Source organism: Taudactylus pleione, unplaced genomic scaffold, assembly GCF_031769625.1.
Source record: "Taudactylus pleione unplaced genomic scaffold, aTauple2 ptg000019l, whole genome shotgun sequence".
NCBI lineage: Eukaryota > Metazoa > Chordata > Amphibia > Anura > Myobatrachidae > Taudactylus > Taudactylus pleione.
Window position 1 is genome coordinate 34929886 of NW_028284421.1, and position 24492 is coordinate 34954377.

At 41.4% G+C, this 24492-nt stretch overlaps 1 protein-coding gene across 3 annotated transcripts in view; it reads left to right on the plus strand.

Annotated features, from left to right (window-relative positions):
• SCAPER (S-phase cyclin A associated protein in the ER) overlaps window positions 1-24492 on the plus strand; it is a 321693-nt gene that overhangs the window by 65915 nt on the left and 231286 nt on the right. For all 3 annotated transcript variants that reach the window (XM_088446867.1, XM_088446876.1, XM_088446870.1), the window contains exon 8: window positions 8328-8590. In XM_088446867.1, the coding sequence (XP_088302993.1) occupies window positions 8328-8590 (263 nt within the window). The remainder of the gene's footprint in view (window positions 1-8327; window positions 8591-24492) is intronic.

Genomic DNA, 24492 nt, shown 5'->3' on the forward strand with positions numbered 1-24492 from the left:
GGAATACCGACGCCCGGCATACTGAACGAAGGTAAGCTGGGCGCAGACAGCCGCGGGGTGGGAAGGTTAGGTTTTAGGGCTCCCAGGGGGACTTAGGGTTAGGCTAGGGAAAGGGAGGGTTAGAGTTAGGCACCCCCCCGGGAGACCTAGGGTTAGGCTGCGGGGAAGGGGGGTTTAGGGTTAGGCACTGGGGGGGAGGTTAGGGTTAGGCACCCCTAAGTGAGGGTTAGGGGGTAGAATAAGGTTATCACTTACCTTTTGACGATCAGGATTTTCACCCTTGCCGGGCTGCCGCTGTCAGGATTTGATTGAATACCTACTACACACGTATAAAATGATAATGTATAAAAAGTTCAGAGTACTGCTTTAGTGGTAGAAAATCGACTGGCTTGTGGATATGGGTGTACGTTCCCAAAACTCTGCCTCGTTGGTATTTTTAAGTTTAGTGGCAAATCTGTGAGGATAAAGCAGCTCAGGATAGTTCAGAGTTGCTCAGTAACAGAAGCAGAAAATTATACTACACTCAAAATGATACCAGAGTCTTAAGAATTACCTCAGGGTTATTAAGGTGTGCCCTGACCAACAAACATGGATGTGCGAGTTTGGAGAGGGGGTCTCTACAGGGTTTCTATGATGATTACAGATGATCGTCCTACTGCCATGTTTTGTTTTACCAGGAACATCACCAATAAGTTAAGCTGTGACCTCTGGCGGTGTCTGTAGTTGGAGCTTGTCCAGTAAAAGTGTGAGGGTCAGCTGTATAGTGGTATGGTCAACTGGATAGCGTCTGTCTAACAAGAATGTTTCTCACTATAAATAAAAATAAACTTGACAGCAAAGAGAGACATTAGTGAAGGGACATTAGTGAAATGCTTGGTTAAATGGGTGTGTTTTGAGTCTGTTTTTGAAGGATTCTAGAGTAGAGGCCTCTTGAACTGTGTGGGGAAGCGAGTTCCATAGAGACGGACCTGCAAAGCTAAAAGCTCAACCGCCAGATGAATTCAGGGAGATTCTAGGTACTGCTCTACAGATCGCAGTAATCGAGTGGGGCATTAAGGAATCAGTCGCTGTTTCAGGTACCTTGGACCCTGGTTATGTAGGGCTTCTAAAGTCAGTAAGCCAATCTTAAAACAGATTCTACATCTTACAGGCAACCAATGAAGGGCGTAGAGCAGGCGTGGGGAACTTTTTTCTGCCGTGGGCCATTTTGATATAACATTATTCGTGGGCCTGGTGCAGGCCACACTCCCTCCATGTGACGTGACACGGGGCGGGGCCACAATCGCCATTGATTACAGCAATGCCTGGAGCATCCTGAGGATGCTTCGGGGAGCTGTAAGGGCAGCGGTGTACCGTCAAAAGGGTCCTAAGGACACTCCTGGCGACACTACTGTATATATTCTGGCTGCAGGGTGCCATTCTGTGGACCCTGCTAGCCAGATGAGGCTAGCAGAGAAAAGCTCCAAGGGCCAGACCAAATGACTCCGTGGGCCTTATACGGCCCCCGGACCTGAGGTTCCCCATCCCTAGCGTAGAAAATGGGTGTTATGTTGTTTGAACGGGGCTGGTTGGTTACTAGCCTGGCAGCTGCATTTTGTAACAACTGCAAAAGGTACAATTCTTTTGCTGGGAGACCCAGGTAGAGGTAATTGCAGTAGTCTAAGCGTGATGATACAAATCCGTGTATGTCTTTAGGCAGATCCTCTGAGGGAATTATGTGCTTGATTCTGGCTGTGTTCCTTAGATTAAAGAATGAGGATTTGATTGTGGCTGATAACTGATGTCTAAGTGTCAAGCCACCATCCAGGACAACACCACGATTCTGCACATATTATTACACCAACTAATGATACTGGATTAGAACCTCTATACACACTTTCCTATACCTTCTAATATCCTGCCTATACCTTCTAAGGATGACGCTAATTTGCATACTCAGTTTATACAGTAAATAAAGACTCCAGACTTGGAACATGTGGTTCCAAAGCACAAAGTATTATTCAAGTAAAAGTACAGTCAGTTACATGCTATTGATCCAAACACAATTCGGTGCAAAGGAATTATACAGACCCAAGTACAGTATACATACGCAGCGCTTCCGGACTAGATGTTAGGCATCAGGAAGAAACCCCTCGTCAATCAGCATTCAGCACGAAGACTAAGACTCAGTGTTGGAGCACACATATTTATACCCCCCAGAAATAGACAACACAATAGAGAAGTTTGTTGCTGATGCCATTGGTTCCCAAGGGGGATGCATCTGTTACAGAGCATTTAACAGGCTGATTCAAATAGACCCAACCCAGCCTCTAACAACTGTGGGTCTCTGGATTCCCGCCTCATGCAACATCCTAACAGTTGTTCATATAATATACATTTTGTTGCTTGAAGTCTCTGCGGTCCATAAGTTGAGAATGCATGATGCGATCTCCACACCGATGATACCGGAATACTGTGGAAAGAGTACGCATCAGTACAAAACCAAACACGGCTTACTTATCATGTATAAAACTTTAGTTACCAAATCTTTATTTCACAGCATTTATACTAAATGAACAAACTTAAATCTTATACCTTCAAGCTTATGGAACCTTGTATGTGGATATGTAATGTGTGAGTATGAGGGGTTTGATAGAAAGACGCTAGTTAACTTGGAGCAGATGCGTGCGCATAAAGCTAATAAACAGCGTTTTCATATAGGATCTTATGCATTCGCTAATATGCGACTAGTTAACAGCGCAATTGTGCGTATTACACATGTACTAAAGTGTGAGTTTATCTAAAATGGCGCTTAGGCGGCCATTCACAAAATGGCGTCTTGCGATCTCATTTCCAAGATGGCGTCTTGCGGCCAGTCGCAAGATGGTGTCGCTGCGATTCAATTTTAAACTGATCTTGTCTCAGCCAATTATCCAGCTTCGACACAAGATTCTGCACATATTATTATTATTATTATCCTTTATTTATATGGCGCCAGAAGGGCTCCACAGTGCCGCACAAAGTACATAAATAACTGAGCACAAAAGAAAATAGCGACTTACAGTACAAAACAATGCAGGGCACGGACATTTTTGCCCACCAACTTAAAGTCAGTCATAAGTACCTGAACACTACAAGTACCTGCCTACAGTTATTGCCCAGCTGGACTTTTTATAATCCGTTATACACTATCCACACAACATCTCAATATTAGATGGATATTCCCACATAGATTTATTATTAGAAGGATTACAATTTTGTCACAAAACAGCATACATCAGTACCACAGAGCGCTTATCCTTGACCTTTTCCCCAGTTCTATTTCCTCCCCCCCCCCAAATCTCTCTTCCTTCCTTCCACCAAAGTTATAAGGACAAGGACATAGTTTATAAACAAAGCTGCAATAGCGATCATAACACTCAAAAGCAGCAGGCATCAGCAACCAAGTATTAGGTGCCCTTGTGGGTAGTTTGGAGTAGATGATCATATGAGTAAGGGAAGGGAGAGTGTTTTGTAATTCTGAACCCCCAAGCGTAAGTCCAGTTGGTTGGCTATGCTGTAGTCTTGTCCTTTGATGGGAAGCTCATAGCATAAGGACCTCTGTTTTATCGGGATTCAGTCGCAGTCAACTGGCACTCATCCACTCCTGGAGCTCAACTAGACAGCCATTGAAGGTTGTTATTGGGTACTCGGTACCAGAGCAATGGACAGGTATAATTGCGTATCATCTGCATAGCAATGGTAGATCAAGCCATGATGGATGATTATTTCATCTAGTGGTAGAACCCTGTGGAACACTTCATGGCAGGGCCACTGGTGACGATGAGTATACTCCAGAAGAATCTCTCTGTGACCTGCCGATGAGAAATTATTTGAACCAGCTAATGACTGTCATTCAGTCCACATAAAAGTTTCAGGCCTTCAATCAGAATCCCATGGTCCCCGATATCAATTGCTGCAGAGAGATTCAGAAGGATTAAGATTGAACAGTCACCTCTGTCTCACCAATTATGTCCATCCACCCCATTAGAAGCTTGGTTGAAGCAGGGTCCAGATCACATGTGGTGGGACACTGCATTTGGATCATTTTAGCGATGTATTTTACATCCATTGGGTTAAAGCTGGTCCATGAAGACAGGTGGTTCACATTGACTGGCTTGGAAATTTGACACTCCTTTGATGGCACTGTGGGGATTCCAGCACATATGGAGCATACTTTTATCTGCAAAGAAGTTTTGTAAACTCTTATCTTGACTGGGAGAGGGTTTAATCAGGCTGCAGTCATTCTGGTTTGCAAAGCATCTCCAGGTACGGAAAAGCTGAGCTGGCCTATTGTCTGCTGCTGTAATCTCATTTGGCAGGAACTCTGTTTTCTGATGGGTGATTGTGGATTGATATTCTTCAATATGCTTAATTAACTTTAGCTTATCCTCTGTCAGGTTAGTCTTCCTCCAGTGTCTTTCAAGTCTACGACCTCTTTTCTGGAGCTCACTAACACTGTTGTCAAACCTTGGAGCTTGATGGTGTGATATGCATTACAGGCCTATTATAGTAAGGGACTAGGGAACAAGGATCTTCACAGGCACCAAAGACTGCAGAGAGATCCAGATTTGCTGCAAGATCCTGGGGAGTCATACCTCTCCTTGGACGATACCTGGTCAACTCTAATGGCAAAGTTCTATTTTGAGGGTTGCGACTGAGAACCAAATTGAGTGGTGGCCTGACTACGTAACTGGGTTTATTTTTATGTCAATGACTTCTAATCCAATCTGCAAGACGAGAACAAAAGTGTGACCACTTTTTTTACTTTGATATCTTATTTTTAACCCCCTTTTCCCCATTACCCCACCCCCTTACCCCAGTGTATTGTGTCACCCCTGTTCTTTGACCTTGAGTGTTTACAAAATACCATCCCCTGAATGACAATGTATTGTATGTCATTAACACATATGAGTTTTAAATAAACCTACATTTGTTAAATAATAGTCTTTACAACATTATTACTTTACTCATTGTTGCCACATCTACAATTAGCATTTTTTCAAACTTAATAAGGTGAGCGTTATCCAATTACCAATCCTATCTCTATACTATAATAGGAGATGGTGATCTCCTTAGCTATAGCAGTTCCCGAACCACCACTCAAACCTAAAGGTGTGTACACACTCCATGAGCGATATCGTCTATTGTGTCCCCGGCAAGGGTGTGCTCAATGTCGTTAATGAACGGTATATCGTTCAGTGCCGGGCACCCTCATCCCCGAACATGCAACAACCTGACAATATCGTCATGTTGGCCTGCATGTTCGGGCAATGAACAACGACCTGCGGGAGCACGCATAGTTGGTCGTTCGTCATTATCGTTCATCGTTTTAGCGTACACACTGGCCGATATAGTGAATGACTGAACAATAACTATATCGTTATCGTTTAGTCATTTAAAATATCGGCACGTGTGTACGCACCTTAAGCAATAAGGCGCAACGCTTACTTACCTATTTTCAGAAGGAATAACTTGTGTGAGGCCCAGAACATTCATTGTGCACAAGGCGTGAGAGCTCATCATCAGGATATCAATTGCGGTCAATTGATCTCAACAGCATCTTTGTGCGTACAATTGCATCATAGGAGTAGTCAGAAAAATCTCTCAACTACATGAACATCAGCATTGTGTGCAGCTCTGAATCAGGCCCCTTGTCTCTTCAAAACCAATCACTCTATTGCTGGGTTGTATCTTATCGCTATTCCCAATATATATGACTTAAGCCAGCAAATAATTATATGGCCAATATGTACAAAACCTCGCAGATCTGATCTCATCTTGTTTACACTTTTAAAAAAAACTTAATTCAGCTGTAGCGACTAGGACACCACTCCGAGTTCCTTACTAACCCCCCATTGTCTGTAAGTGTAAATGGAGGCTTTGTGAATATGGAAGTCATTTTCTGTGTCACTCTTTTCTCCCTGGTGTTGAGCAGTTGTTCCGAAACACCTCCCTTTCTTACGCTAAGCCTTTCTCCTTTCTCCCAGCCATAAATCTATCAGTGAGGAAAAGGAAGTGGAGTGGATGGACTCCAGATGGGAACACTAGTTTGTTTTTGTATGAAAAGAAATAAAACTGAAAATGTCATTGAAATTTCTCTGGGGATAAAGTTTGAGATCACAAAGTCTGTAATATTACTGACTGCTATAGTCATCTGTATATGAAACCTACAGAAATCCCCCAGTAAGGAACTGTCTATACTACCAATTATATTGATTTGTCCTTTGCAAGTAGTTGATGGTTCCAAAGAAGGTGATTTATGATTCTTTTTTTTTATGTCGAACATATTATGTACACAGTTTGGAAGACAGTTTCTTTGTTTTCATATATGTACTGATATATACCAGTCCTGATTTTGAGCCGAATGCAGCGGCAATGTCAGACGTATTGGAGCTATTTTTCTCATCTGCGCATGTATTTGAGACGCAGTGGCATGAATCCCAATTTTGTTTGTACAGGGTTGCAGATCACAGTTAGACACAAGGTAGCAGAATTGTAAGTGGTGTTTCTGGGCGGTGATCAGGAGGTAATGGGGCTGGCTACATAGATACATGGAGATGTAGCTTTTTATGGGAGTGTGGAAGTAGTTGCAAAAAGAGGCGCACAGCCACTCACACAGGAGAGCCACACTCAGACTGAGAAACTGCACCTGCCATAGGGCTGGTGTAAGTTTCGATAGTACGTCACACCAGACGCTAATGCTGCCTATATAGATGCTGCTTATGGGCGTCTCAGTCTTTGCACATTCAGACACATGGATGCACACCAGGGAAGGACTTTGTAGCGGCATTATTATAAAGTCGCAGACGACCATGGCAAATGATGTAAGGATGGACGTGAATGCGTCCAACTCAGGATCAGGCCCTTTATGTGAGTGATGAGGATCAGGTAGTCTAGCTGTGGAATTGTGTAGCTTATCTTAAAGGGGATGTAGTCAGCATCCCGGCGTGTGGGATGCCGACAGGTCGGGATCCCGGCGTGTGGGATGCCGACAGGTCGGGATCCCGGCACCTGTATCCCGACTGCCAACATTCCGAAGGTAAGTATCGGGGTGTTAGGGTTAGGTAGCAGGGAGGTAGTGTTAGGATTAGGGTGCGGGGAGGGGGAAGTTAGGTTTAGGCACTAGGGGGGAGGTTAGGTTAAGGCATCGGGGATGGGGTGTTAGGTTTAGGGTGCGGGAAGGGGAGGTTTAGGCATTGGGAGGGGAGGTTAGGGTTAGGCACCGGGGAGGCAGGGTTAGGGTTGGGGTTAGATAAATACTTACCGCTGTTCTCTATAGGTGTCAGGATTCTGGTTGTCGGAATGCCGCTGTCGGTATTCTGACCAACGCCATCCCGACAGCCGGGATTTCATACCCAACCCTCTTAAAGAATCCTTATGAAATAATGTGTTTTTCTTTTTTCATTTTCTGGATAAGTGCATTCTGTTGGTAACATGTTCACTTAAAAAAGAATCTAAAACTCTGACTAACCGCTTATAAAATGAAGATTAATAGTATAAATTAAAGATACAAGTTTTAACATTACCTTTTTATAAAGCACCACTGGAAATGGTTGTAGATCTGCATATTACCTTCCTATACCGTTATTTTTATTTTTTAAGTTCTTTAACCCTGAATAACTGCATAACCTACGTTTTCTTACTCAGTTCCTTGTAAAAGATAAATGATTGTACCTTTGTTTTTTTTTAAAATCAATCAAATCCTGAATTATATGAATTATGAGGTCACTGCTGAAATGTCTCCTTTACACTGTTAGAACCCATGAGTATTGAAGCCTAACAAAGAGAGTCTGATTTGTGATTAGGGTGTAAACGGAGTCCCATGCCTGTTTGTCTGCCTCCTGTTCTTGCCATCAAGTCACTACAAGTGACTGACATTTCAGTGTCAATAGCTATTGAGCTGCAACTAATATGTTGGTTCCCCGAAGTGAGGATATGTTGAAAACAGGAGGCATGGATGCCATAGGGTTTGATTTGCAGTCTACTCACCAGTTGGGCCTATTGCAGCCCTGGCATGATGCAATCATTGACCTTAACAGCACAAATAGGGGAAGTTATATTTATGATGCAAACACCATTTTCTTGTGGAGCTGCCTATATCCTGCCAAGCTGCGTATATTACTGCTGTATGTATGGAGAGCTGCAGAGACACATCAATGGATCTCTTCTCTTTTTATTAAGGAAGCCACTTGTGTAGTCAACCCGTAATGATGAGTTTCTCTCACCATCTTTTGATGTTAAGTGGCATACTTCTTAATAGGTGTGAGGAGAATAACTTTATTATAATGTGGAATTTGCCCTTGTAGATCGGATGGATACAGAAGGCTGGAAGACTGTCCAGCGTGGAAGGCCTGTACGATCCAGATCTTCTGCTATGACAAACAAGCCTGCTCCTACACTCACAGAACATAGGCCGAAAGATGATAGTGACAAAGAAAACATCTGCTCCAAGTCTCCAGAAGAGAGCCCTGAACAGACTGCAAAATCAGAGCTCCCTCCGGTTCTTGTCGACCCTCCTCCTAAGGAATTGCTATGTCCATGTGAAATTCCACTGACGGAAATCACTCAAGTAGGACATTGTATTTATCAAATGCTATATATTAAAAAAAACTTGAAGCCATATTTCTTAATTGTAGTAAAGCCATGTAGCTCATTATGCTTAGTCCAGTGTGTAGTATTAAAATTTAGTTTAGAGAGTGTAACAAAATTAATTCTACTAAAAATTCAAACTCTCTCACTCAATCCTCCCATCCTGAGCCTCTTTTCACACTAAAGGGCTCATTTATCAACAAGCTTTATTATTCCCAACGAGTGATAAAACTCATTGCATATAATAATAATAAACTGTCATCTGTTTGAAAAATGACATTTGGAAGCTGATTGGCTGGAGCACCATTAATCATACGCAAGGAGTTTTAAAACTCGTTGCATATGATAAAACTTGTTGATAAATAGGCCCCTAAATATATCGCTTTAGTTTAGTTGGGGTTGGTTAGTTAGAAGAAGAGACAGTAATTTAACAAAACATTGAGCTGTAGAGAGCTCTTATTGATATTGGAGTGGGATGCAGTCATCACATTGACTATTATCATGTTTACAATGTCGGCTTGTGAAATGACAACATTCTCAGAATGTTGACAGTTAGGTTTTAGGCTGCGGGAGTAGTAGTTTTATGGATACACATTAGACAATATGTCACCTGATCCGGCGGATCAGGTCGACATCTCGTCCACATCGGCGAGTGTGTACCCACTATGTCGCTGACAATGCGCTCCCGCGCCATAGTTATCGGGGACCATGCTGCCGAATGCATACACACTAGACATCGTCTAGTGTGTACCTGGTTACATGCTGTGTGAGGGAAGGGTTAGGGATAGGCTGTGAAAATGGAGATGTTAGAGTTAGGCTGCTGGGGGAAGGATAGGGGTTAGCATTACTTGCAGTCAGAATCGCAACAGGATTAGCCAAACTAACAGTCAGTGATCAATGTAGTCATAGTCAACATTATGAATTTCAACAAAATATACCCAGCCCTATTGGTGGATTACAGCAGAAGATGATTTTGACTGTTATCTGTAATTACTGTAAATGTATATTTTATTATCAAAGTTAGAAACATTCACTGTTCAGATGCCCATTTTTCCTAAGTATGTCTTATACAGTAGATTAATATACCGCTATGTAAAATCTTTGACTGCCTCATTTTTGTACATTATAGTCCAGGCTGCCAGAAAGTATCATCATAATGTGGTTAAAATAACACTCTTTATCAGGGCAATGTTGCTTCTTTGAAAGCTATTGCCCAGGATGGACCTAACTGAATATATTTTTAAAACCTTGTGATCTACATATGTAGGTTGGTGATGCCATGACAAAGTATTCTCTGATCGCAATATAACACTTTAACAATGAGGAAAACAAAAACTGATAAGGGCGTATGAAAATATTTATTGTTTTGGCATAAATTGCATAGTTTAAATTGACTTCACCATGCAGTATAGTATTTTTAGAGCAAAATGGTGAATAATGTTCTGTTCTTTTAAACTATGGCCCAGATTTATCAACGAGTGATATTCTTGCTATTACTCGTTACTAATCTTATATGGTGCTCCAACCAATCAGCTCCTAACTGTCATATGTTTGAAAAATGACAGTTAAACTGGGTACACAATAGGCCGACCCACCAACCTATTTAACAGTTGTTAAGTGTATACAGAATTACCAATCGTCTGCCCAATGTGTTGGGCCTGAAGTCACAACTGGGCGGGCATGTAAGTGTGCCCGCCCAGTTGAGCTGTCACTGATCGCCGGGTTCCTGCAACATGTGTACAGGCGATCGGCAGGTCTCCCGTAGTACACACCAGCAGATGAAACCATATCTAATAGAAAGGATGTACTGCGCTCGCCTCAGAGTAAAGGATGTTAGTTACTGTGCTGCTGTATCTAGGTGTGGGGTGTCCAAATTCCCCAAAATGAACAAATTATTTGTAGTGGGATACAGCACAGCTTTAGGGGTGAATGGGGGAAAGGAGCTGCGCTATATCCCATCATAAATAAGATGAAACAATATATCTGCATATCTGAACAGCATGTGCATATCTGAATAGCAGACCGGATATGTCTGTTAACAGATGCACTACACATACATGGCCCTTTCAATGGGACAGGCAATATATCTATCAGTGTGTACCCTACTTTAGGAGCCGATTGGTTGGAACACCATTTAATATTAGTAACTAGTGATAACACAAATTTCACTTGTTGATAAATCTGGGCCTATTTTATTATAGGTTTCAAACCAAAATAAGAGGTAGACCAAAGCATAGTACTAGCTCTAAAGGTGTAATGTAGAGCTGGATGTATAAGCTCTGAGAACATATGCAGGGAAATGACCCAGGCCAAAAAAAGCATATTTACATGCATATGTTCTCTAAATGTGACCAGCTCAAAACAGTAGTATATGAGGCAGACATTTGTCAGACATACATAGGTGTGTATATACGTGCCACAATAGTATAGAGATGTGGTTTGACAGTGTTAGTGGTAAATGCTAATGTGTCAGAGAACTTTGTCTTTACCGCTATTAATAAATGGAAAAGTAAAATTTTCAATATAAAATTTAGTTGAATACATATAAAAAGTATTTTATTAAATGAAAACAAAATGAAATTAAGTTAAATAACATCTCTTCTTCTCCCCTTTAAAAATAAAATGGAACGCTTCTTTGCTGCAGTAATTCAAATAGGAATGTCAAGTAATGCAATTAGATGTCCAGGGCTTAGTATAATCATCATTATCATTGCATCAACTCTCCTTTAAATGCAAGAGATATGCCTCCTAAAAGGCAAGCAGGTATACCTGTATGTATGTTCATCTATACTTGTGCCACAATTGCATTAACACTCCCCTACAGTGCTTGTCCACCAACGCCCATCCCTGTTCCACCTCTCCAGGTGTAAGTTAGTAATATGCAAATATATAGACATATGAATTTGCCTTTTTGGTGTACACGAGCAGTAAGCAGATTCATACCTAGCACAGAAAAACATACAGCTTGAGGTAGCAAAGGAAGTAGCGTTCCTTTTATCCCTTGCACAAAATAAAATTAGTGTTAGTGCATTGCAAAACAGTGTCGCTTTCCTCTTTATTAGAGCCAAAAAAAAACCCACTGGGTTAAATTTTTGCAGCAAGAAAAACTGATTTTCAAAAATTAATTTTCTATTTTTTTATGGCCCAAAAACTGCTGCCTTTAGTTTGCTTTATAACCGCACACCCTTTGTAATGGATTATAAAATGTAAAGATCACCCTGAACGGCTGCTCACCTGTATATCTGTGCTGTTTTCCATGTGCTTTTAATTGTGCCCAGTAAATGCGATAGGCTGTAGTCTCACTGATGTTACGTGTGCACAGTAAATGAGGTAGACTGTAGTCTAGTCTCTGTGATATGACTGGTGCACAGTAAATGAGGTAGGCTGTAGTCTCAGTAATGTTACATGTGCATAGTAATTGTGGTAGGCTATAGTCTAGTCTCTGTGATATGACTGGTGCACAGTAAATGAGGTAGGCTGTAGTCTCAGTGATGTTACATGTGCACAGTAAATGAGGTAGACAGCAGTCTCAGTGATGTTATTTGTGCACATTAAATAAGGTAGGCTGTTGTCTCCGTAATATTGTGCACAGTAAATGGGGTAGGCTTTTGTCTCTGTAATATTGTGCACAGTAAATGGGATAGGCTGTTGTCTCCGTAATATTGTGCACAGTAAATGGGGTAGGCTGTTGTCTCGGTGATGTTACATGTGCACAGTAAATGCAGTACGCTGTAGTCTCAATGATGTTACTGTAGTCTCAGTGATGTTACTTGTGCACAGCAATTGAGGTAGGCTGTAGTCTCGGTGATGTTACTTTTGCACAGTAAATGTGATAGGCTGTAATCTAATGATGTTACATGTGCACAGTAAATGCAGTGCGCTGTAGTGTCAATGATGTTGCTTGTACACAGTAAATGGGGTAGGCTGTTGTCTCTGTAATATTGTGCACAGTAAATGGCGTAGGCTGTAGGCTTGGTGATGTTACTTGTGCACATTAAATGTGGTAAGCTGTAGTCTCAATGATGTTACATGTGCACACTAAATGCAGTACGCTGTAGCCTCAATGATGTTGCTTGTGCACAGTAAATGCGGTAGGCTGTTGTCTCCGTAATATTGTGCACAGTAAATGGGGTAGGCTTTTGTCTCTGTAATATTGTGCACAGTAAATGGGATAGGCTGTTGTCTCCGTAATATTGTGCACAGTAAATGGGGTAGGCTGTTGTCTCGGTGATGTTACTTGTGCACAATAAATGTGGTAAGCTGTAGTCTCAATGATGTTACATATGCACAGTAAATGCAGTACTCTATAGCCTCAATGATGTTGCTTGTGCACAGTAAATGCGGTAGGCTGCTGTCTCAGTAATATTGTGCACAGTAAATGAGGTAGCCTGTAGACTTAGTGATGTTACATGTGCACAGTAAATGAGGTAGGCTATAGCCTCAGTGATATTAATTGTGCACAGTAAATTCAATAGGTTTTAGCCAGGGCCGGCCCAACTATTACGCCGGGTATGCAGGTGAGTAGGGCTTCACACTAAGGTGGGTGCGGTCGTGCGACAGCCCAAATTGTTTTGTTGGGATGCCACACGACGCAGGGGGCACACTGAGTAGGGGGCCGCTGAGGAGAGAGAATCCCGGAATCTCGCCCACCCACCCTGTCCTTTTTGATTGGCTGCTAGCAGCACTATCGTTGGGAACGCTGGAACAGGCGCCACGCATGCACTGTTATTTGGCTGTGCTGTAGTGAGAAGATACAGTTGCGAGGGGAGCTGAGACTGGATGTTGGAGCCAGTCCTTTCTGGTATGTGTTAGTTCAATTTCACCTAAGATACACTGGTGCAGCCAATGGCGATATAATATCGACGATGGGTGACTGCTGTGTGTGTGTGACAATTAGTGTCTGTTGTGTTTGAGGCAATGGGTAACTGCAGTCTGTGTGACTGCTGTGTGTGTGAGAGGGAATGGGTGACTGTTGTGTGTGAGACAATGGGTGACTGATGTGTGTGTGACTTTGACTGCTGTGCGTGCATCTGAGATGTTGTATGACTGCTGTCGGTATATGAGACATTTAATGACTGCTGTGTGTGAGACAATGTCTGCTGTGCGGTGACTTCTATACACCTGCATAGCAGCCATACCTATCCTCAGTACAAAAAACAAAAGGTGGGTAGCTGCTTTGAGCAGGCAGTGAATAAATATGCGTGCGGCATCTATTCACTGGAGAGAGGGACTGGGGGCATGCCCAGGAGCTCCTGGAGAACTGGACATGCATCCAGCGTGATAAAAATGGAGTGTGGCTCGTGGGTACAACCATGCCCCCTTAATTTTTCCAGGCGCATGCAAAAATGCACCTAAGGCGCCAAGTCATATATTCGCTTAACAAAAAGCTTCGGCTAGGGCCGGCCCTAGCTGTAGCCTCAGTGATGATGTCACATGCGCACAGTAAATGCAGTTGGCTGTAGTCTCAATGATGTTACATGTGCACAGTAAATGAGGTAGGTTGTAGTCTCAATGATGTTACATGTGCACAGTAAATGAGGTAGGTTGTAGTCTTAGTGATGTTACTTGTGCACAGTAAATGAGGTAGGTTGTAGTCTTAGTGATGTTACTTGTGCACAGTAAATGAGGTAGGTTGTAGTCTTAGTGATGTTACTTGTGCACAGTAAATGAGGTAGGTTGTAGTCTTAGTGATGTTACTTGTGCACAGTAAATGAGGTAGGTTGTAGTCTTAGTGAAGTTACTTGTGCACAGTAAATGCGATAGGTTGTAGTCTTAGTGCTGTTACATGTGCACAGTAAATGAGGTTAGCTGTATTCTCAGTGATGTTATATGAGTACAGTAAATAAGGTAGGCTGTGGTCTCAATGATGTTGCATGAGCACAGTAAATGCGGTAGCCTGCAGTCTCAGTGATGTTACTTGTGCACAGTAAATAAGGTAGACTGTATTAAATTACATAACTATGTTTCTTTAGAAAGCAGCAGAAATTTTAGTCTCAATAATTTATTTTGCATCTTGCTGACACATTCACCTCCAAGCACGCCTAGACCTGGAACCTCTCTTATTCGACATATTCTCAATGTACAGCCATGGCCAGAAGTTTTGAGTTAAGTATTGGTTTCACAAAGCAACCCCACACATGAATGGTCTCAGGGTGCTTTACTGATGGTAGCACTCACCTTTCCTTCTCCGGACAAGCATCTTTCCAGATGCCCCAAACAATCTGAAATGGGATTTAACAGAGAAAATAACTTTACCCCAGTCCTCAGCAGTCCAATCCCTGTACCTTTTGCAGAATATCAGTCTGTCCCTGATGTTTTTCCTGGAGAGAAGTGGCTTCTTTGCTGCCCTCCTTGACACCAGGCCATCCTCCAAACGTCTTCATCCTGTGTCATGTGAACAGTAAAGCATCCTGAGACCATTCATGTGTGCGGTTGCTTCTCATCCAAGGGAGTGGGCTCACTCACAATTCTGCTTAAGAACACAGCCATGAATAAAGAATGGTACCAAAACATCCTCTAAGAGCAACTTCTCCCAACAATCCAAGAACAGTTTGGTGACAAACAATGCCTTTTCCAGCATGATGGAGCACCTTGCCATAAGGCAAAAGTGATAACTAAGTGGCTCATGAACAAAACATCGAAATTTTGAGTCCATGGCCAGGAAACTCCCCAGGCCTTAATCCCATTGAGAACTTGTGGACAAACAAAAACCCACAAATTCTGACAAACTCCAAGCATTGATTAGGGAAGAATGGGCGGCCATCAGTCTGTATGTGGCCCAGAATTTGATTGACAGCATGCCAGGGCGAATTACAGAGGTCTTGAAAAGAAGCGTCAACACTGCAAATATTGCATAAACTTTGCATAAACTTAATGTAATAGTCAATAAAAGCCTTTGACACTTATGAAATGCTTGTAATTTTACTTCAGTATACCATAGTAACATCTGACAAAAAGGTCTAAGAACACTGAAGCAGCAAACTTTGTGAAAACCAATACTTGTGTCATTCTCAATACTTTTGGCCATGGCTGTAGCTGAATGTTGAATTGCCTACAAATGGAAACAAGCCAAACCTCCTTCTTTGATTGCTGTAATTATTAATGTTTGGCAGGTTTACTGTTTTGAATGTGTTTTAAGTATTTTTCATGACCATCTGATCAAATTCCGTACCATTTGGCACCCATTGGTTTTCACATTGCGAGGCTTCTGATCAGATTTATTATTTCCTTATGATTGCTAGTTTTACCTTCGCCCATTGAGACAAGAGCTTAGTCCATGAGGAGCTGCTTACCTCACACACTTCCCCTTCCCCAATATTATAACCTAACTAACATTCACCAATGACCTACCACTTTTATTTTATTTTCTTATGTGATATCTGATTCTCATTTGGCTACATCTGATTTACATCAACAATTGTACAATACAGTTGTCATATGGCATTTAAAAGAATCCAACTTACACCCATGGTAAATCATTTGCCATGTGTGTAAATTGGATTCTTTTATTTGCCATTTGGCAACTGTATTGTACAATTGTTGATGTAACTGTTTTATACAGTCTGTCATGCTCTTACCTTTCTCCTTCCCCGTCCTGCCCTGATCGCTTCTTTTTGTATCATTCTCCTTCTTTCCCCTTCCCTATTTTGTTACCTTGAAAATACATTGTAAAATGTTTTTTTTTTCTTTACACAAAATATTAAAGAAAGTATAGGTGCGTATACACGGTCAGCTATAACAGGACGATATGAACCATAACAATTATATCGTTATTGTTCATATTGTCCTGGTTTTGGGCCCTTCCAACCCCCAAACGATGGTCGATGCGTGGGCACGGATGGTCAATATCAACTATAATGACGGGTTTCCCAGCTATGGTCCGATGTGCACTTCTACATTTAGCAGACTAAGGGGTCTATGTACTAAGCAGTGAAAAGTGATAAGGTGCCAGCCAATCAGCTCCCAACTGTCATCTCACAGGCTGTGTTTGAAAAATGACAGTTGGGAGCTGATTGGCTGACACCTATTCACAGATTTATCACTTATCTCTCTGGCCCTGATTCAGAGCCGGACGCTCTGACAGAGCGCTCGCTCTGAATCAGGGCCGTCCCTGCTCCTTTTTGGAGCGGCCTCCTGGCCGCTCGCATAAGCTGTGGGTGACCACCCACAGCTATAGCGAGCGGCCAAAATGATGGTCGCGATGGTCAAGACCATCGGGCTTGCGACGAGACCCTGCGGTAGGGTCTCGCTGCCACAAGCTGATTGCTGTCAATCAACATTGCTGTAAGCTTTATATCACAGTGACCTTGATTGCTGTTGATTGCTGTCAATCAACATCGACAGCACGCCCCCTTTGGTGCGAGACCCGGAGCGATGGAAAGCCCGTCGCACCCCGGGTCTCGCGCATGCGCACGACGGAGTTCCCTCCGTCGTGCGCATGCGCAGTGGGGAACATCGACCCGCTTGCGAGCGTCCTGACGCTCACGAGCGGGTCTAAATGACCCCCTTAGACCCCTGATTCTCTTCCAACCGGTTCAAACGGGGTTGTTGACTGGTGCATTAAAGTGCTCATTGTGCTTATCGAACCGGGCACACTTACTGAGGCTTATATGTACACAATTTAATGTCATGATGTTTCATATACACAATATGGAACATGTCTTGACTTGTTAATACATGTGAAAGTTGTATTATCCGTATACGATTTCATTAAATATAAACACTTGCATATCCGTAGTTTTACCCAATCAAACTGGATTCTTCTATCCTACAGTAGTCCCAATAAATAATGTAAATAGCAGCAAATTGAAATAATATAGAGTAGAAAGTACTCTCAGCTGGCAGGGTACACAGTCAGATGTGGCTATATAGTTCTGCTGATAGTCATCGTCGCCATTGCTTATCATTGCACCAGACCTCCAGCAGCTGCAAGACCTATGCCTAGTAAGAGTGTCTATGGATGTGTCCACGCCTGGTTGTGTCACACCCTTGCTTGCCCACAGCCATTCTGCCTCTCCAGGCATAAGGAGATGCAAGTCAGTGATACATTGTAGTCAGCTTACCACTTTATGCATACACATTTTGGTGAGTATGGGCAGTATGGAATTTGTCTTATTAAAAAAAAAAAAAGTCTTGCATCCAATGGGATTGTGTGCTGAAATGAGTATGGGTGGAGGAGGCTGGGCAGAGGGTGGAAAAGTTTCTTTTTTTTTGTCTAAAATGTAAACTGAGAAAGTTATCTGAGGGTGGATTTGTACCCCTAAGACACTCACTGTCTTTAGACCAGTTTTCTGCTGTGGTGGTCTGGGGTTTAGAAAGTTAGTCAGGTCAGTTCCTTCTGGAGCCAAGCCTTTCATTTGCGTTGTACAATGAAGTAAGCGCTAGTCAGTGGGTGGAATGTCTGGACCTGGCAACCACAAGATATTTGCACAGAAGAGCTCCCAGCTGGATAACAACAGCAGTGGAAATTTCTTCTATGAATGATGGATGCGCAATGCACCGCCAAAAATTTGTTAGGTTTTAATTTGGCAGCAGATTGCTAAAGAATAAACTGATAGGGAACAAGCAATAAATATTCCTGCAGTTGTTTGAGGACTAGGATTAAAGCCATACAGTAGGCAGTGTGTGGTAGTCACTAGAGAGGAAGCCTGGTCATACATACAGCAGTGTGATTCAGACAGAAGTGGGGTCATTCAGGACAGTATTACTGGGCTGTGCAATATTCTCACCTTCTACTAAACACATTCAAGCTAAAAAGCTGTTATAGCTCATTTTTGTCAAACCATATAACAGATAAAATACAATAGTGCTTTAAACCAAATGGACATTGTAGTGATGACTGAGGGTAAATAGTGACAGCTTTTGTTTGATTTCACATCAGCTTATTATATCAGCTGCTGTTTATTCTAAATGGATAATGCTAATGGGTTATATAAAAAAAGAATTAGATCTTTCCAATATAGTAAGCTTTATATCACAGTGACCTTGCACGTCTATGTCCGGTAAGGTATATAATAGGTTCCGTGGCTGAGATTCTCATTCTGAAAGCCACCCGTATTTATACAGTACATAATTAGTTACAGCTATTTCTGAGAGATTATGCAGTATGGTTATAGTAACTTCATGTGATGCTGCAACCCTTCATTGTAGGTAAGGATCAATGGCCATTCCCCACCTGCTCCTCTCTCAGGCATGTATGGTAACACTCTCAGACCCTTTTCTTTATGCTGCAATGATTATAGGGACAGTTTAAGACTATAATATGACATATTTTACTGCTGCTCGTTATTGTAGCTAATTGGGGGAAGACAATAAAATGATTATTTAAACTTATTTAAATTATTTTTTTATTATTATGATAATGATTACTACTGTGCTTTTATTTGTAGAGTGTCAACATACTATTAAGTGCTGTCTCTGCCACACTGGATCTTCCCCATTTCAAGCAATAATACAAATGCATAAAACAGGCCTAATTAAACCGCTAATGTGTTTTTAGATTGTGGTAGGGAGTAAGCCAGAGCACCTGGAGAAAACACATACAAACATGGAGAGTACATATAAAATCCACACACATACCTGAACTTGAAGGCAGCCACTGTGCTGCTTCTTGAAAGACCAGCATTGCTTGGACAGGTTTTCTCTATCAGAGGATCCATGGTGCTGTGTTTAGACTTCCAGTCTGTTAGTTGTTTTGGTGTTAAGACCAGTAGAGAGTGCAGCATGCCATCAATTATACAATCCATTGGACAGTGCATTACATGTATTTCATTAATATTTCATGGGCTTTGCAGTACTATTGCATGTGTTTGCCCTGTTACAAAGCTGTCAATCTAGCCAAGCTCAGAATATGTTTTTTGTCCCATGCTCTGTCCATGGTACTGATATGAGTGATAACACTCCCAAGGCCACTGGACATTAAAATGTATAGCACAGTTATAGTTCAGTAAAGTACTCAACTTGTAGTATGCCTCAGGCCCCTTAACTTTATTGTAATGCTCCAAATAGTTTGCGATAGATTGATAGATAGAGTTACATATAAATGTGGACACTCCCATGTAGTGTATAAAGATCAGGTTGGGTGCCAGGACAAAAAAACGAATAGTGGAGCAAAGAAGCACGGCACACAAAAAAGTACTGCGTAACCCGTCAGGATTATTTGCAATTATACTAGCTATTGCCCACGGCTTTGTCCACGATGAAATCGCTTCTGCCAATATATTTATTATTTGAGGTGTCCTAGTTGTATTGCTTTGCATAGGGACCCTGTCGCGGGAGTGGCCCACGTGACCAGCAGTGCTATTACAGACTGGTGACAGCAATGCCTTCACCCACCACTCACACCGATGTCACTGTGTGCCCTGTGCACAGACTGCTATGTGGCCTATGCTATTCAAGTGAACACGGGCCCAATGCACCTCTCCCCCCACTCCTTACCGACCGAGCCCATGGTGACACACCTATCTCTTGCATTAATGATGTCAATTCATTTTGTTTTTGTTATTGCTCAGCTTTAACTTGTCAGATCAAGATGAAACAAAGTGCAAGTTATTTCTAGGAGTTTCCATTACAAAATGATGTACTTTTCATGTAAATCAGTTCAGTCGTTTTTGAGCCAGCTTGGAACATACAGAGAGACACAATGTTCTTATTATATTAGTGTATATATATATATATATATATATATATATGTGTGTGTGCATGTATGTATGCAGCCTGCATGTCCACAGTGACTATGTCCACAGTGACTATGTCCACAGTGACTATGTCGACATCTCAATGCTGATGCTGTGAATCTTTCCGCGGTTCTAATGCTAGTTACAGCATTTTCTCTGTGCGGCTCTTAAAATTTTAAACATGTTGCATACAGTGCATATCCACTACATGGGTGTAGAACAACTGTTCGATTACAACAACGTAATCGTTCATCATCCTGTGTAGTGGATATTGTGCCCACACTGAATGATATGTCGTTTAGTACGGGCACCCTCACTCATCCCCGAACATGCACAACCTGTTGATATCGGCAGGTTGGCTTGCATGTTCAGGCAATGACAGATGCCAACAACGACCAGCGGGAGCGCGCATCGCTGATCATTGCCAGCATATTCACTGCACGATTAATGAACGATAACAATGTCGTAATCGTTCAATTGTTAATTTTTATCATGTAGTGGATATGCAACTTTAGAATGCTCTAAGTAGCATACAGATAATTTTATCAAAATTCTTAAAAATCACAAATATTTTCTATACATGTAAGCAACTTGATAAAATGCTTATCTGTGGTTTAAAAATCCTTACATAACAACAATTGTCACTAGCACATAACTGAACTGCAATGAAATTACCCAGCAATCCAACCTCACCAAAGGATTATTCTTTTTATCATTAAAAATCAATACGTTATGCAGTGAATGAGCTTTGACCATTTTTGTTAGGTGATTTTGGTGTATGGGGTATGCTTGCAGGGTTGAAGAATCGTCCTAAAAGGACCCAGGAGAGTCCATGAGGAGGTTCCATTTTAAAGAAACCCCAGATAAGCATATTATCAAGTCACTTTAATGTATGCAGAATATTTGTGGTTTTTAAGAATTTTGCTAAACTCTCCATAAAATGTGTGCTCTGTACCCTGTGTATGTGTCATATATATATATATATATATATATATATATATATATATATATATATATATGTATATATATATTTATTAATTTTTTTTAAATTATTTTTGTATATGTGCACATGCATGCAGACACACAATGTTTATTAATACATTCTTGAATTAAATAATAACATGCATTGAACGATAACATGCATTGTATACATAGTACACGGCTTCCAAACTGCTGCACATAAATATATACATCCTGTTAGTTTAAGCTTACAAGGATATATGTATTATGTGCTTTCAGAATGACAGCTGCACTGTGCCCCTCCTGCTGCAGTCTGCTCTCATTGTTAGTGACAGTTGATGATTCCATGTGACATGTCACTGGGCACGGATCACATATGTGCCATGTGCATTACTGTTATTTCTGCATGTTTCTATGTAAATTAGGCTTATCTTTTTTTGTGTTTTACTGTATGTACTTTTTAGTATTTTGAAGCAAAACAATTCAACTTGTAACCACCGAGATGGGCATATATATTTATAGTAAGGAAGACAAGTCATTTTTCCCATCCGTTATGTATATTTTTTTTACTAGATTCATCATTTCAGAATAAATCAATGTTTTTCTTATTATCTTTGTTTTCCACAATGTTCACATGTATATATAAAATACTTATGTGTTTAGTGAATGTCCTGTGCTTATACACTGTGTACATAATGATTAAAGCCACTAGCATTAGTTCATTTGTCTATTTACTGTAGGGGGAACGTCTGAGGAGAGGAGTAACAAATGATGCATTTCCCTGCATGCAGACTGGTAGATAATTTATTTTATTGGAGACTAAACACTTGTAGTGCTCACTGCTCTGGTTTCCATCACTGGTCAGAGATCTATTTTATCTTCTGTTTACATGTTTATTCTCTTATTTGTAATAATCGGGCTTTCCAAGTAATGGAGCATAGAAAATCATGGATTTATATATTAGTAGAAGGAATTTAACCGAAGACTTAAGATTTGTAGTCTTTCTCCTCTGATGGTTTCTCACTGGGTTTTTTTTTGCCTGGCATTATGTTCCTCTGCAGCTGGTATATTATGATGCATGAAACAGTGGTATAGACGGTAAATAGCAACGACTCTGGAGTGTCCTGTCAGGTGAGATGGAATGGCAGTGCTGCTTGTTCCTGCCAAGTTACATGAGTGACGGCAGAGCAACTGAGAGAGGTCTCATTACTCAGCAGTAAGAGGATGGTGACTTGTTTGTATCAACATCCAAACAGCTTCATATAATACGTATTGATTTATCAGCGAACTGGCAGTGATGCGATCTCCCCTAGAAGGATGCTCCCTTCGCCCTCATCATTAGTACAGCTTTCAGAAATACAACCAATAACTATGTATGAGGTTGTGACTGCCACATTAATAACAATAAGGGCAAAAATGCTTTGTAAATAATGTTTTGTATCAAGAAGACAGGCAGCAGAATACCGTTAAGACATGTTAAAAAAAAAATGTGTCAATTTGAAAAGACGTGTACTCCTTCAAGATAGATCTTATAGACCTTTCATCTGCCAATCCCAAATAACCTGCGATTGCCCTCATACCGTCTGCAACATCACAGAGACCTAGGTCATTCACTCTGTGCCAGCTCCCAATTCCTGTTGCTACTAATATATTTTTATGTATACATTTTTCAATCATTTATCGAATAATAATAATAAAAAGAAACCTTATTCACCAGTGGCATTATCATTTATACAGGTACACTTTAGGGCATGTCCGTTCATATGCCAGATCTGGGGAAATTCAAAAAGAGACCATTTTGGTTATTTTGTTTTATAGATCTCAATTATGCACAACTTCCATGGTTCCCTAAATACTTTTGCTGTGCCTTGATTTGTCTGACAGTCTTCTACCATCTTGATAGGTTGATATCAACAACAATACACATATGGGTTACATTCAGAACAATGCAAAGTTATAATACAATTAAGCAGGTAAAAAACACAAAAGGTCAATAACAAAATACATAAAAATGAGTAAGACTGTAGGCCACATCCCTTTTAGGTTTAACTTTAGCACCATGAATGAATTTAAGAAATACTATATTGGAAATATATTGGTTGTACCAGGAGGTGAGCAGGAAACACTTTCGTAAAGCCTCCTTCATCGATGGGGATAGAGTATGTATGTACGGGAGCCATGTACCAAGACATTTTTCAACCATTCTATCTTTATGAACCAGTTACAAACTGCAATCTCTTTACTGTGACTTGTGTGTAGTCCTCCCAGACACCAATACTCTGACCCCATACATTTTCGACCAGGCCTCGTGGGAGAGAACACTTTTTAGGAAAATATTTTCTTAGGTGGTAGTGCAGCTTTAAACGTCAAAGTACAGCAATACAAAGATGTTTTTTTAAGTAGTGGGTCATTTAGTATTCCTCTTGCTTCCACGCTGTGGGACACTGCCATGACATTGAATAGTAGAGGTTAGCTCAGGAGCTTAGGCACAAAATGACAGGTGTTAGGCTCCGTCCCCTCTCTACTCTCTCCCTTATATAATACCTGCCCCTTTCACCTGCACTTCAGTTTTTTGGTCAGAGAAGGCACGTGGCTAGTCAGTCATATTTCTTTCTTTTTATAATTGTTTTCTGTATATTAGCGCCTCAGACTCTCCAAGCACTGCTCAATGTGCTGGCCGGAGGGATAACATAGTTAGGGAGCGGCTGCCCAAACTTCAGGGTGAGTGCAGTTGTGTCCAGGGGTTACAATCCTGCCCCACCACATTTTATGTCACCCCTTTTCCCAGAGACTTGGTCAGAAAGGCAACTCTGCTGTCGTCAGTGTAGTCCCTTGTAAATTCCAAAGTAATTGCTCCAGTCCCTGTTGGCCAACAGAGTCAGGATTTTATCCAAGTTACTTTTTGGTGGACATGTCTTTTCATTCAATACTCAATCTGAAACGTCTAAATCGTTATTTGGTTTTAGCCAAGTTCAAGATAGAGTCCCTCGCACAGCGATTGCTGCAGTGGATGGGGAGGAGTATCTGACATCTACAGACATCAGGGACACATATCTCTATGTTCCCATTTGCGAGGCTCACCATTCACTAAGATTTGAAGTAGAAATCAGCTTTTTCAATTCTAGGCCCTTCCTTTCGGGCTATTCAAGGCCACCCATGTTTTTACAAAGATCATGTGTTGTTGCGTCTCAGAGGCATTTCCGCCATTTCTTATCTGGATGATCTCCTGATCAAGGCTCTATTCAAG